The sequence below is a fragment of the Miniopterus schreibersii genome (genome assembly GCF_964146895.1).
Source record: "Miniopterus schreibersii genome assembly, chromosome: 16".
In the NCBI taxonomy this organism is placed as follows: domain Eukaryota; kingdom Metazoa; phylum Chordata; class Mammalia; order Chiroptera; family Miniopteridae; genus Miniopterus; species Miniopterus schreibersii.
The window spans coordinates 25,384,495-25,398,227 of NC_138116.1; the positions used below are offsets into that span (position 1 = coordinate 25,384,495).

The window sequence follows — 13,733 nt, forward strand, 5'->3', positions numbered from 1 at the left end:
TGAATAGCAAGGGGGCTAGAGGCTTTTGTGAGGTGTAAGCAATAAAGACAGAAAGGAAGAGGCTGTGAGGAGCCAAGGAGGGTCACTAAGTGAAGCAAGGTATTTCATACATACAACTTTACTAAATTCTTATCTTTTTCCCTCCTCCTCCCCTTAATCAAATCTACCACACATTGCTAGCAGGTAGCAACAGTTCTCAATCCTGGCTACACATTAGAAAAATCTGGAGAGCTTTTAAAAATACCCCCGCCCCTGGGCCATATCCCAGTCCAATGAAATCAGGATATCCGGCAGTGTGGGATCTGCACATCAGTATTGTTTTAAATTCACTACGTAACTCCAATGTTAGGTAAGATTGAAAGCCACTGACTAATAGGTAGTTGATATAATTAGGCAACTAACTATGGAGCTTCCTGTACTATAAAAGAAGAGCTTGTTTACCCTTGCATAACTTCAAATGACAGAACAGGACAGATATGTCTGTGTTTTCTAGAAAATATCCTGGTGTTCCTTGCTCACTGTTGGTCACTATACTGTGCCCTGCTACTTTTATTTTTTTAAATCATTGCAATCTTAAAGTTACAAGATTCCCCAATTGTTAACATTACGCCTTATTTATCATACTTTCTATATGTTTACAAGTTTTTACCCTGAATTATTTTAACAGTAAGCTGCAGACATCATGACTCTTTAGCTCTAAATATGTCGGTGTATCATCTCTAAGAACAAGGAATTATCTTATATAATCGTAATACAATGATCAAAATCAGGAAATTTAATATTGATACATCATCATATAAACCTTACTCAAAGGTTTTGATAATGTCATTTATAGCAATTTGACACCCATCCCCCTTGGGCCAAGATCCAATTCAGGATCATGCATTACATTTACTGTCATGCCTATTTAGTCTCCTTTAATCTGAAAACAGTTCTTCGGCCTTTGTCTTTCAAGATCACAATTTTTTTTTCTTCTTAAAAGCACAGGCCAGTTATTTTATAGAATGTTCTGTTTGGGTTTCTTCATGATTACACCGATGTTATGCATTTTGGCAAGCATAATTCATAAATGATGGCGTGCTCTACTCAGTGCATCACATCAAGAGGAAAATGATGTTAATTTGTTCCATTACTGATATTAACACCAAATACTTGGTTAAGGTAGCATTTGCCAGGCTTTGACATTGTAAAGCTACTATCTTTCCCCCTTGTAATTAGTAATTTTCGAAAAGATACTTTTGAGACTATTTAAATATCCTATTCCTCATCAAACTTTCACCTGCCAGTTATTTTAGGATTTACTGATGACTCTTGCCTGAATCAACTACTACTATGATTTATGTGTACATATGTATTTATTATTCAATAGTTTACAATCCACTTCTCTGATCACTTTTTTAAATTCTCAAATTATCTCCAAGTTGGCCAGTGGTAGCGCCTTCATACTATGCTGCTCCTTGACACACGTCATCATTGTTTGAGTACTTCTTTGCTTTTGCTTTCTGGCACAAGATGTTCATGTTTATCCTGTACTTTCCCTTGATCCGGCCTTGGAATCAGTCATTTCACCAAGGAGTCCTGATTCCTTTTAGTGGGAAACAATATTTAGAAACCAAGGTCTGGAATTAGGTGTCCTTTGCGTCCCCTCTGACTTGGAAGACATTAGGATATTTAACACATTACCAATGTTAGGGCAGAAGATGTGATTGTACATAGTAGGCACCCAATAAATATTTATTGAAAAAATGAATAAATCAAAGTAGGAGGACACTGTAGCGTGCTTTTCAAAACCAAACTCAGTTAATCTGGGGAAGTTAGGAGGCGAAGGCCAGTAAACAGCACAAAGGAAACCAGAAAGAGCAATGCCGGGGCTGAGAAGCTATCTCATTCTAGCCACTGGAGGAGAGGAGAAAAGGTACATTTGAGAAGGCAATTTGTTAGAGAATAAGAGGAATGGTAGCTGGTGTCATGCCCAGAATACTTCAGTAAACAACAGAAAGAGCTAAATAGAAAAGCACAGAATGCTGATCCTGAGGAAGAAATAAAGCTCAGCCGAGGGGCAAAGCAGGCTGAAAAGACCTCAACCAGTCTGCTTTTGATGGAAGGGCCATCTATAGCACTAGAAAAGAGCTATTTTACTTAGGAACACTTTTACAAAAGATAAAGAGGTTGGGCTTTCCCAAGATTCCTTAGTTCCTAGGCTAACGCTCACATATATAAAACCAGTATTATATTTCTGATTACAAAATGATAAAGCTAATAAATTCAAAGCTACTCAAGGAATCTATGACCGAAAAATCTTACCACTGATTTTATAGGTTTCCTATTTTAAGTTCAAAGAATATAGCTAGACAAAGCCTAGCCAAAGAGTGAGTTAGATTTATATGGAGGGATATGAAAATATCAAGTTTCTTGCATTGTTCTGCACGACCTCATTTTCTTCAAAGATAAACTTTAAAAAATCATATGTATTAATACAATGCATATGCATTGAAAGAGATTGAGGATACACACTGTGTTCCCCCCAGGAACAGGAATAGGGAGGGAGAGAACTTTTCATGTTTACTTTGTACATATCTATTTTCAATAGCATTCCTTGTTATAAAATGTTTATTTCCAAGTAAAAAACTGAGAGAATAAATGTGCTCAGATATATCAATTTTCAGTGGATCAATGTTGGATCCCTTCCTTTTACTAAGACAAAATCTTTAAAAAAAATTAAAAACCTATACTTCAGCTGGGCTGGAGTGGCTCAGTTGGTTGAGTGTCGTGCTGTGCACCAAAAGGTTGCCAAATCGATTTTCAGTGAGGGCACATACCTGGGTTGGGGGTTCAATTCCCAGTCGGGGAACGTAGGGAAGGCAACCAAGTGATATTTCCCTCCCACTCCCCTTTCCTCTCTCTAAGCATATCCCCGGTGAGGATAATAAATAAATAAATAAATAAATAAATAAATAAATAAATACCTATACTTTAAATTCCTCAATACACTTTTCTGTAGTAGTAGATCTCCAATGAGATTGTCCACAACATGCATGTCTGAATAAGTCAGAAAGACTGTAACTTTACACCATAGGAGGTCAGAAACACCACAGTCTTAACACCGTAACTTTTGAAGGATCTCAAAGCTTTGATCAGGGTCTCATACTTACCTTTTTTATTGGTTGTGAAGTACTTGGAGTCAGTCATGGTGCCGGTTCTTTAAAGTGCACCTACAGCAAGAGAAAAGAATTCCTTTATCCAAGTTATATCTAGCAACGCATAAATTAGTTTTAAGAACATTTATATATTAGAACATCTGTGTTGAAAAATGAGTGTCTTCTCCCTTACCACACATGATGGTGATTCAAGGGTTACAAAGATAATTAAGAATGTAACTCTTGCCTTAAGGAGCTAATTGGGGCAAAATCCAAAAGCCAAATGAAATGGAGTAATAATATGAACCTATGATGGCTTTGTGATTTTTATCTACAATTGTCTCCTGAAAGCCTCCAAGACCTAAAACTAGACCTTTTTGTAAATACATCTTCAGTTAGTCACTCAAATATTTAAGATATGGAAAAGTTTGTTTTGCGAGAACTCCCTATTACATTCCATTCAGAAAAATCTGATTTATTTCCCTGCCTCAAGATGAAGTCACTTCAAAACATGTATTCTGGCCCTGGCCAGTGTGGCTCAGTTGGTTGGGTGTTGCCCCATGCACCAGAAGGATGTCGGTTGGATTCTGAGTCAGGGCACATGCCTGGGTTGTGGGCTTGATCCCCCGTAGGGGGTGTGCAGGAGGCAGCCGATGGATGCATCACTCTCATATCAATGTTTGTCTCTTTCCCTCTCCCTTCCTTGCTCTCTAAAAATCAATTAAAAGTCTTTAAAAAACAAGCATATATATTCTGGAGCAGTATAAGGTAAAGAAGAAGAAAACAATTCTGCCAATCTATTCACCATTATGTACAACTTTCAATAAAAGGAACCTAAAAAACACACACCAAAACTCTAAATTAGAAACTCTGACAACAGACATCTAGAGAAGCAAACATGTTTTACCCATGGATTTTTTTTTAAACTATAATTTTTGTATTTCCAACACTCTACATTTAGCCCAACAGTATTCCCAAAGAATAAATATCAATGTACAATTAAAAACAAGGCAAAAAACTGAGATATTTGTTTAGTCACATTGGGTACAAAAGAGAATCAGAGCTGATATTAAAACTTAAAAGAACACAGATCCCAGCCTCAATTTTAACTCTTCTGTTCCAATTTCCAGAAATAATCTAGCTGACACACTGCTCTATCAATAAACAATAACAGTATGCACTGGTCACATTTCTCCCCACATGAGAAAATGTTTTCTAATTGCTGAAACTCATAGTAGTAAGACTTTTGTCTAACATACCTAACTTCTTTGAATACACTGAAATTTTCTTCTAAAAGTATTTTTTCTGCACTCAAAACTGAGTATCTTCTTCTTTACCACCATAATTAACAATACTAATTACCAAATTTAGGACAGATGCCCTGGTACCTGTTAATTACTGTCAGGTCAAAACAACACAGGTGATAATATATATGGCAAACCTGAGTGATAACATATTTGGCAAACAACAGTAAATATGGATCTGAGAAAAATGACCTAAGCACTAAACAAATCAATGTAATTAAGGAAAAAACAGCCAGAAAACATAAATTAATGAAAAAGCTTGGTTCAAATCATCTCTAAAATGTGCTGCTTGAACAACCTAAGAGAAATTAAGACTCATTTGCTATCTTTCTAAGCAGTTACCTTACTATTTACAGTCCTCATACAACAGTGCTTTAGGTTTTACCAGAATGTCACTGAATTACCTTGTTAAAAGAAGTGAGCTAGAACTCACGACAAATATCATTATAAAATGCAGAAATTTATTTTCATCAAATAGTTAATAGTTAATAGTTAATTAACACCTGTAGCAGAGGCTTGTCTTACACAATATTTTCATAATGCCTTCCTACCAAAAACTTAAAGAATGTATAATCACTTAATCTGTTCACAATGTAAACTAAATGTGGAGTCGGCAAATTGAGAAAAGGAGTTCACATAAAAGACCTGGAATAAATCTGAAATTATCATCTGAGAACTTATATATATAAAAAGAAAAACCAGTATACAGAAATGATTACTAGAGCCTGACAGAAGGGCTGTAGCTCAAGGCTGTTATGGTCTGTGATGTTATTATGCCATTCTAAGTCCTATAGGACCACCAAAACTTAAAACTTGCTTAAGATTTAAAAACAAAATCTGCTTGGAATTTTTCACCCAGTTTCTTTGAAAAATGGCACAAAAATCACTGTTTGCTTAAAGCTCTCATACACTTACACATGTGTTAAATTCTTAAAAGTTTTCAATACAGTCTGTTAAACATTAAATTAACCTAGTCTTAAATGCTACTTTTATTAATGACCCACACATTCCATTACTTCCCCTAACAAACTTCATTGTCAAGGAATATATTTCTGTTCTATTCATTGTTAGCATTAAGTGTTCTTAACTAGAGATTAATGTACCAACCCACAAAATTTCAGGGAATAGGAGAGACTCAAAAGTAATCTTTTTTTTCTTTTTAAGATATATCTGTATTAATTTCAGAGAGAAAGGGAGAGGGAGAGAAAAAAAGAGAGAGAGAAACATCAATGATGAGAGAATTATCATTGATCGGCTATCTCCTGCATGCCCCCAACTGGGGATCAAGCACACAACCCGGGCATGTGCTCTTAATTTATATTCTAAATTAGGAATCCCTGCTCTTAAAGAGAAGAGGAAAATATATCACTCTCTTAACTCACACTCTGTAAACACCAGTAATGGAATATCCCTCACCCATATTGGCAGGGAAACACTGCATCAGGCAAGTTCCCTTAAACCAAAAGAAATTAAAAGAAAAATGAAAATAATCTAAACAAAAACAAATATGAGGTGGTGGTTGCACAACACTGTGAATGTCACTTCAAAAAATTATGCTTGGCGGGGCATGGCTCAGAGGTTGAGCATTGATCTAGGATCCAGGAGATCATGGTTCGATTCCCAATCAGGCACACGCCTGGATTGCGGGCTCAATCCCCAGTTGCAGGTGTGTAGGGAGCAGCCAGTCAACAACTCTCTCACCACTGATGTTTCTGTCTCTCCCTCTCTCTTCCTCTCTCTGAAATCAATAAAGATATATATATATTTTAAAATTACATTAGTATATATATTTTAAAATGAGATACACTTAATCACATGCCAGAGATGGACATAACCAGATTCTCCTAAATATAGGATGGTGAAAACTGTTGTCTGCATTAGAAGCCAAAGAAAAAGTAGTCAAGACAGAGCTCAAGAAGAAAATCAAGTATTTGCTGGAGTCAAAAATCAAGCTGGGGGGGGGGGGGGGCAGGGATGATACATTATTCCTTTAGGAGAGGCCCAGGAAAAAGCAGAACCATCAGAGTTTGAACTCATACTACCCTTCTACCAGATCAAACTAGACAAGTCCTGGCTGTTCTGAGGACTTGCAACATGGCCTAGGGGCACTGTTAAACAACAAAGCTTCCACGGTTAAAAGTACACAAACATTCTTACTTGTCCTAGCCCATAGTGTGATCTCTCAACATTTCAGAGGCCTCCCGTACAGGATTATACATCTAGATTTAATTTAACCTAGTTTCTACTAAATATAGGTTGTGAAAGTCCCTTCTCTCCTTCTATTCCTCCCTCCTTCCAGTCGCCCTAAAGAAAATAAGGCCAGAAAAAAATTAATGGAGCCTTAATTTCAAATGGCTCTCTGAGAAATGGCAGCTAAATCAAGAGTTGACAAGGCCACAAAATCCCTTCTTTTCACTTAAAGTTGGGCTTTACACTGTCTAATCCTTATACTAAAACGTGGCCAAGAGTTAACCAAATTTTAAAGCAGAACGGTCATTCCAGCAATCTTTTATTACAAGGGTGAGAGGTGCTTATCAGATATTTCAATAATAATGCAATGACAATAGCACCTTCAGGTATCATTTAGCGCATAATAAATGACAAGAGATACCTAATTACAACAGACCGACCTGTGATTTCATTTAAATATGACAGACGAGATAGTTTGTTACACAGTAAGAAAGCAGCTCAAAGTTTGACATCCAATTTTTAACTGAAATACCAATCAACTCTGGAAAACTTAAACCTGGGAGGAAAGAGAAAGAAAGGAGGATATATTCTATTTTACTCATTCCTTGTTCAGCTTGGTTCAAACCTGAGCCTAAAATGTAGTATTTTTAAAAATGGATATGTTAAAGAAAAAAGAAAAAAAAAAAGGAAGAACTCGACTGTCCTGAGTGTCTTAATTTACAGAATGTTAGTTTATATTCATTTTACCACCCAACTTTCAGTGAGGCTGTTTGCAGATCACATCATACTTTTGCTTCCTTGGGAGTGTAAACTGTTAAGTCACCTGCAAACCGTTCTCACCTTACCACTAGCTTAGTCATCACTGGAATGCGTTACACTTTTCTAGTACAGCTACATCTCCTTCATCTGCTTTCTATTATTACTTTGTAAGCGTACCCTGAGGCTAAGCAAGAAGTATACCAGGAAGGTTATTAATAATTTAAACTGTTCCTCATTGAGACCACCTTCTTTGTCATTCTGCCTTTTCTAAACTTACTGGGTTTTCTTTATTTTAAAATATTACATCGATTATAGTAAGTGTCTGGCATTTTAAAAACACTTCTTTTGAAATGTAAAAGTTTAATGAAGCATCCATACTTTATTCACACTGTTTCATAATGAAGCAGCCAAGTGTTTTCAGTAAAAGCCCCAAGTAGAACATTACTCTGGAAACAAACAGCATGAATAAATTCTTTGGATTCAAAGAATTTGGAAGTAACAGGAAGTTCCAGTTTCTTTGCCTCTGGCTTAATCTACAGCCTTTCTCAAACCAGACCATTCCTGCCAAATCCAAAATGGAAAAATTACGGGCTAAGGTTTGTCCCCACTTGCTTCCCCTTCTTCCACATCGAACCAGTTCCGGAGGTTTTTCTTCCCTTAAGTGTCAGAAATTCCTGTTTTGTCCCCAGGTGCTCAGGATTCTAGAGACTTGAACCTCCGTTATGGGGCGGGGGAGAGGTGTCTCTCAATCTCAAACTACGGGAGGCTGGAGAGGTTTGCCCTCCAATGGGCAAACCATTCGGGGAATCCCTTTTCCCCTTTGCTGGACATGTCCCAGGATCTCAGCGAACGACGCCAAGCGGCGAAGGTTCGCCCCTCGGCCTCCAGTCTTACCGGCCACACCCCTGGCCTTTGGCCGCCCTAACCACCCGACTTCGAACATACCTGCCCGCAGGTGCTCCCCAGCCCCCAGCCGCCACACCCGAGGATCCCCTCACCCAGCCACAGCCGTGGAGTCCCTTTCTCCAACCCTCTTCCTCACAACGGTCACACCCGACGCCTCACTCCATCCTCAACGGTCGCGCTCCTAGGATTTTCTCTCCTCCGCCCGTCTCCAGCCCAAACTTGGGTCACCCCCCATCCGGAGCATCAATGAGGGACACACCCCAAAGTTAGTCGCCTTGAACTCACCGGAGGCAAGGGCGGGGGTGGCGGCGGCAGCCAGAGAGCACGGCCCGACTGGTGGTGTAATGGTTTCCTGCACGTCACGATTCCTTTTCCAGGTCTAAGCCACTGCGCAAAACCCACCTTGCCAGCGACAAAGATGGTGGACAGGAAACTCAACGTCAGAGAACCTCGCCGAGTGACGTCATCCCGGCGCGCGGGGGAGCCCCAAGGCAGCGATCTCGTCGCCTTGGAGATGCAAAGATTTTATTTTTTTGCTTGGTCTGGAAGAGACCTGCCACCGTCGTCTCAACGATGGTCAGTGTCAATCCGAAGAGATATATTAAACACGCTGACGTTCTCGGGATTTGTTTCCTCGTACAGGTGTTCTCTAAAAAACTTACTGAAATATTCTGTTACTTTCTTAAAGAAAAACCAACTCAGCTAATTTCCCGGGCCAGTTCAGGAGTATGGACAACGGTGATCCAGCCCCGCACTACACACGGGCCTGGGACTAGAGGAGAGTGGTGCAAAGAAAAAGGTTGAGATGGCATCAGATCTAAGTTCAAACCTCTGCCCGAAATGTGACTTGGAAAGTTGCCTACGGTCTCCTCAACCTTAGTTTTCTTATCTGCGAAATAAAGTCTCAAAAGATTTGAGTTCTCTTGGGCTTGTGAAGCTTAACCGGGATAAAGCACGTTATGCACCTAACATGTAATAGGTGTGCTTACACGAAAGTTTCTTTTGCAAACCACAACTCAGACATCTCTGTACCTTCCCCTCAATTTTGCTGTGAACCCAGAACAACTGCTCTAAAGTAAATAAAGTATTGTTTTAAATGTGGAGAGCCCTGCCAGCCTGACTCAGTGGAGCACTGACCTATGAACTAGGAGGTCACGGTTCCATTCTAGGTCAGGGCATTCTCCCCTAGGGCACATGCCTGGGCTGCCACTCGATCCCCAGTAGGGGGCGTGCAGGAGGCAGCCCGTCATGACTCTCTCATCATTGATGTTTCTCTCTCTCCCACTTTCTGAACTCTCTGAAATCAATACAAACATGTTTTTAAAAATGTGGAGCATGAGCCTGGGGCAGAAGCTAAGGAAACCAAATTTTGAAAGGGGTCAAGGAGGAGTAATCAGAGAGGTAGAGGGAAAAGCAGGCAGTTATAATGTTTCTGAGTGCTTTTATAATTCCATGAAAGTAGAGACTGTATCAATCTGTTTGCTCTTCTATTTCCGAGACAACCCCCCTGCAAAATGTGTTGAATGAATGAATGTATAAGTGAGTAGTCAATATCAATTGCCACAGAGATATAGAGGAAGGGATGAAAAATGCCCAAGGGTTTAACAACACAATTGTCTTGAGAGAATTGCTGAGAACATCAAGAGATGAAGGCAAAAGCCACAGTGCAGAAGTTTGAGAATGAATGAGAGGTGTGAAAATGAAGTCAGGAGTTATAGACAACTCCATAAGAAAGTATCGCTGAACAGAGATATAGGATGGTATTTGAGGGAGTAGCAAGACTTTATTTTTAAAGTTCTATACTCACACATTTTTACACTATCCCTTTAGCAATACCATGTGTTCACTTATCTTTCCTACACATATGACTCCAATATCTCTATCTCTGGCTTGGACCTGTTCCCCTAACTTCACCACCAAATTGCTAACCACACTTATAAGTAATTCTATAACTACGGTCCACCCAAATTAAGCATATCATAAAGGAATGAGGAGTATGGGAGAAGGTTGAAAAACTTGGTTCCAGGTACAATTCCCAGGAGACAAAGGTGGATTTAGTCCAAGAAGATGCCACCACAAAAATCTTAAAGAACTTTGATTTATATCTCTTCCCTATTCAAAAACTTTCAACAGCTGCTCATTGCTTAATACCTGCAAAACCCATTCTTCCCGCAGTTTTGCCTATCTGCCATGTTCTTTAGTTTTCTCATCTATAAAATGGGAAAAATAGTAATATCTAATCACAATATTGTTACAAGGATGAAATGAATTCGTATATGTGAAGCACTTGAAACTATAACTGCACATAGTATGGACTATGTAAATATTTGTTATGATTTTATTTCAAATATATCTTTATTGATTTCAGAGAGAAGAAAGGAGAGGGAGAGAGAAAGATTAATGATGAGAGAGTCATTGATCGGCTGCCTCCTGCACACCCCTGACTGGGGATCGAGCCTGCAACTCCGGCATGTGCCCTGACAGGGAATCAAACCCCGATCGCCTGGATCCTAGGTCGACCCTCAACTGCTGAGTCACGCCCAGCTGGGCTGTTATGATTTTATTTCAATAAATTACACTGGCCCTGCCGACATAGCTCAGCGGTTGAGCGTCGACCTACAAACAAGGAGGTCAGGGTTCCATTCCTGGTCAGGGCACATGCCGGCGGCTGCAGGCTCCACCCCCAGTAGGGGATGTGCAGGGAGCAGCAGATCAATAACTCTAATCATTGATGTTTCTCTCCCTCTCCCTTCCTCTCTCTTAAATCAATAAAACATATTTAAAGAAATAAATTACACTGAATTGCTCAAGCAAGATCCTGGGGGTCACTGATTTCTCTCTCTGCATTAACTGCCACATCCAATCTATCTCCGTTTTTAATCCTACCTTCAAAATATATCTCAAATTCATCCAATTTCCTCTACTCCACTTCATTAGTCCAAGCCACCATCATCTCTTGCCTGGACTACTAGAAACCTCAACTCTCCTCCCAGTCATTATCCACATAGCAGCCAGGTTTTTGTTTCTTAAACATTTTTTTTTTTTTTTAAGTATAACAAACACTCAATGGAGTGCACACACATAAATGTAGAGTTTGATGGATTTTCACAAGGTAAACATAATCACATAACTATTATGGGGTCATCTTAAAAATATAAACCTGATCGCGACTCTGGTGGATAAATCCTTCAATGCCTTCTTCCCATGGCACTTAGACTAAAATCCAGGCTCCTTCCCATGGCTCTTAGTCCCTGCAAGGTTTGGCCCCTGTCTATCTAACATCATTTTATGTCTTTCAGTCACTCCTCATTTCCCCTTTTGCTAACTATTATAACCCTCAAATATGCCAAATTCTTTCCCACCTTATGGCCTCCACAAATACTGTTCCTCCTACCTAATATACTTTTCCCCCAATTTCTCACATGCCTGGCTCTTCATAATTTAGGTCTCAATTTAAGTGCACTCTCCTCAGAAAGGCACTCCCTGATTACCCACTGTCTCCCCCATCCCAGCCCTCTTACTCAATTTATAAATTATATACTAGTTTATTTGTTATCTCCCTCCCCAACTAGACTGTAAATTCCATTAGGGCAGATACCTTGAATGTTTTTATTACTACTTTAAACCTAGCACTTAGCATTTGTTAAATACATGAATGAATGTACACAAAATACTTAAACTAATAAATAAGACTCTCCATAATGTACCCAATCTACTTTCTACGATTCCTTTCTGGAGTGCTATAGTTAAAGGAAACGAAACAATTTCCTTCTCAAATATACGTCATGCTGCTCCCTTGGCCTGGAAAGCCCTATCACTACTACGACTTCCCCCAAATGTACTCACCTTTTGAGGTCCACCTAATCCTGAAAATTATCAGTGGACATCTGCTGTGACATTGAGGTACAGAAGGTACCAGGTTACATCATTATGTTAGAAGGCAACTGGCAGAGAAAAGCTGAGATAAAATACAGGTGGGGCAAAAGTAGGTTTACTGTTGTTTATATGGAAAATGATACAATTATTAATAATATGAGGATAAACTTTTTCATATGACTGTAAAGCTACTTTTGCCCCACCCTATATGAGGTTAGAAATGCTATTCCCTTTGTTTGGTTACATAGGAGTTCTGTTTAAGCTAGTTTGAACTGCCTTATTTCTCCCTGCTGGTAGTTAACTCTTCCACTAAACTCACATCAATCACATTAACCTATCCAATGGCTCTTAATACCTTTTAATATAAGTGCAACCACTTTTATGTCTTATCTCATCTACTAAACTATAAATCTGAGAGTGGGATTTGTGAAGAGGTGTATACTTGTGGGCTATACTAACTGATGTGTTATTTTTTACTGCCTTTCCTTTTTCTTAATGTAATAACTTGTTTACTTTTGGAGTATCCTCACAGGACCATTATTAATCGAGATGTTTTGCCCCCTTCTGGCTGCGTAAAAGAGGAAATCTGAACCCAAGGTAAGTCAATAGGAATTTGAATTGTAAGGACAGTGACAGAAATTTGTTGAAGCTCATTTATTCCAACAATGTTGCCTGGATGAGACTTTGCTCATTCTTGCTAGAGACATCCAATAGGACTGTGTAGTTTCTTCAAAGCTGGCTTTCCTTATTTTGTTAGCTACTTAATATGCTTCTAACAAATTTATTTAGTTTAAATTAGCCTGTTTCTGTTGCTTTTAACCGAACAACCACAATTGAAACAAATGTTTAACTAGTTTTCTACTTATCTTAGTTGATGCTATTTTTCAATTTCATCTTTTTGCTGTTTGAGAAAAGCCTGTATATAACAGCTACCATTAATCAAGCACCTAACATGTACCAGGTACTTTATAGATACATTATGTCTAGTCCTTAAGCTCTATAAGGTAAAACTATCAACGTGACTTTCTCTAGCAGGCATTTTGGTAGAGTAAAAAACACCTTTTAGAACTATAATTAAGGTTAACTTGCAAACTATTTCTTTCTACTCAAACAACTAAACCCAAGCCTTGTTTCTAAGGGTTCTCATTAGGCAAACCAATTATCTGTCTTTTTACCGTAAGGTCCTCTGGGCAGTGAATAGTACCTTCCATTTCTAGCCATTTAGCCCTGGGGTGAGGGGAGAGTTCTGCAGAAAGGAGACAGGTAGAACTTTAACTTTCATCCAAATTGAATAAACCTGTATCAGCAATGCGAACGAGGGAAAGCTGCACACGATATAACAGCACTTTGTAAACCGTAAGGCAAATTACACTAACTTTGGTATACACAGAAAAGTGCTTTTTCTAACCCTCCCCAGTTCATGCTGGGCGGACAGGATCCCTTTGTCTTAGCAAACGTGACAAACCCTCCCGTGTACGGAGACAGGAGCAGTCTCATCTAGTGCAGCAAGTGCCTAGTTTATGCTAGACTGTAACCAAACGTGGAAGACACGTAAACTACC

At 39.1% G+C, this 13,733-nt stretch overlaps 1 protein-coding gene across 3 annotated transcripts in view; it reads right to left on the bottom strand.

Annotated features, from left to right (window-relative positions):
• AP2B1 (adaptor related protein complex 2 subunit beta 1) overlaps window positions 1-8,727 on the bottom strand; it is a 99,606-nt gene extending 90,879 nt beyond the window's left edge. Inside the window, exons 1-2 of one of the 3 annotated variants that reach the window (XM_081115771.1) lie at window positions 8,582-8,708; window positions 3,153-3,212 (exon numbers count right to left, since the gene is read on the bottom strand). In XM_081115771.1, coding sequence (XP_080971897.1) covers window positions 3,153-3,189 — 37 coding nt within the window. In that variant the 5' untranslated portion in view covers window positions 3,190-3,212; window positions 8,582-8,708. Of the gene's footprint in view, window positions 1-3,152; window positions 3,213-8,581 lie in introns of all 3 variants that reach the window. The other 2 variants (XM_081115772.1, XM_081115773.1) reach the window with 2 other exon arrangements.
• Window positions 8,728-13,733: the final 5,006 nt, after the last annotated feature.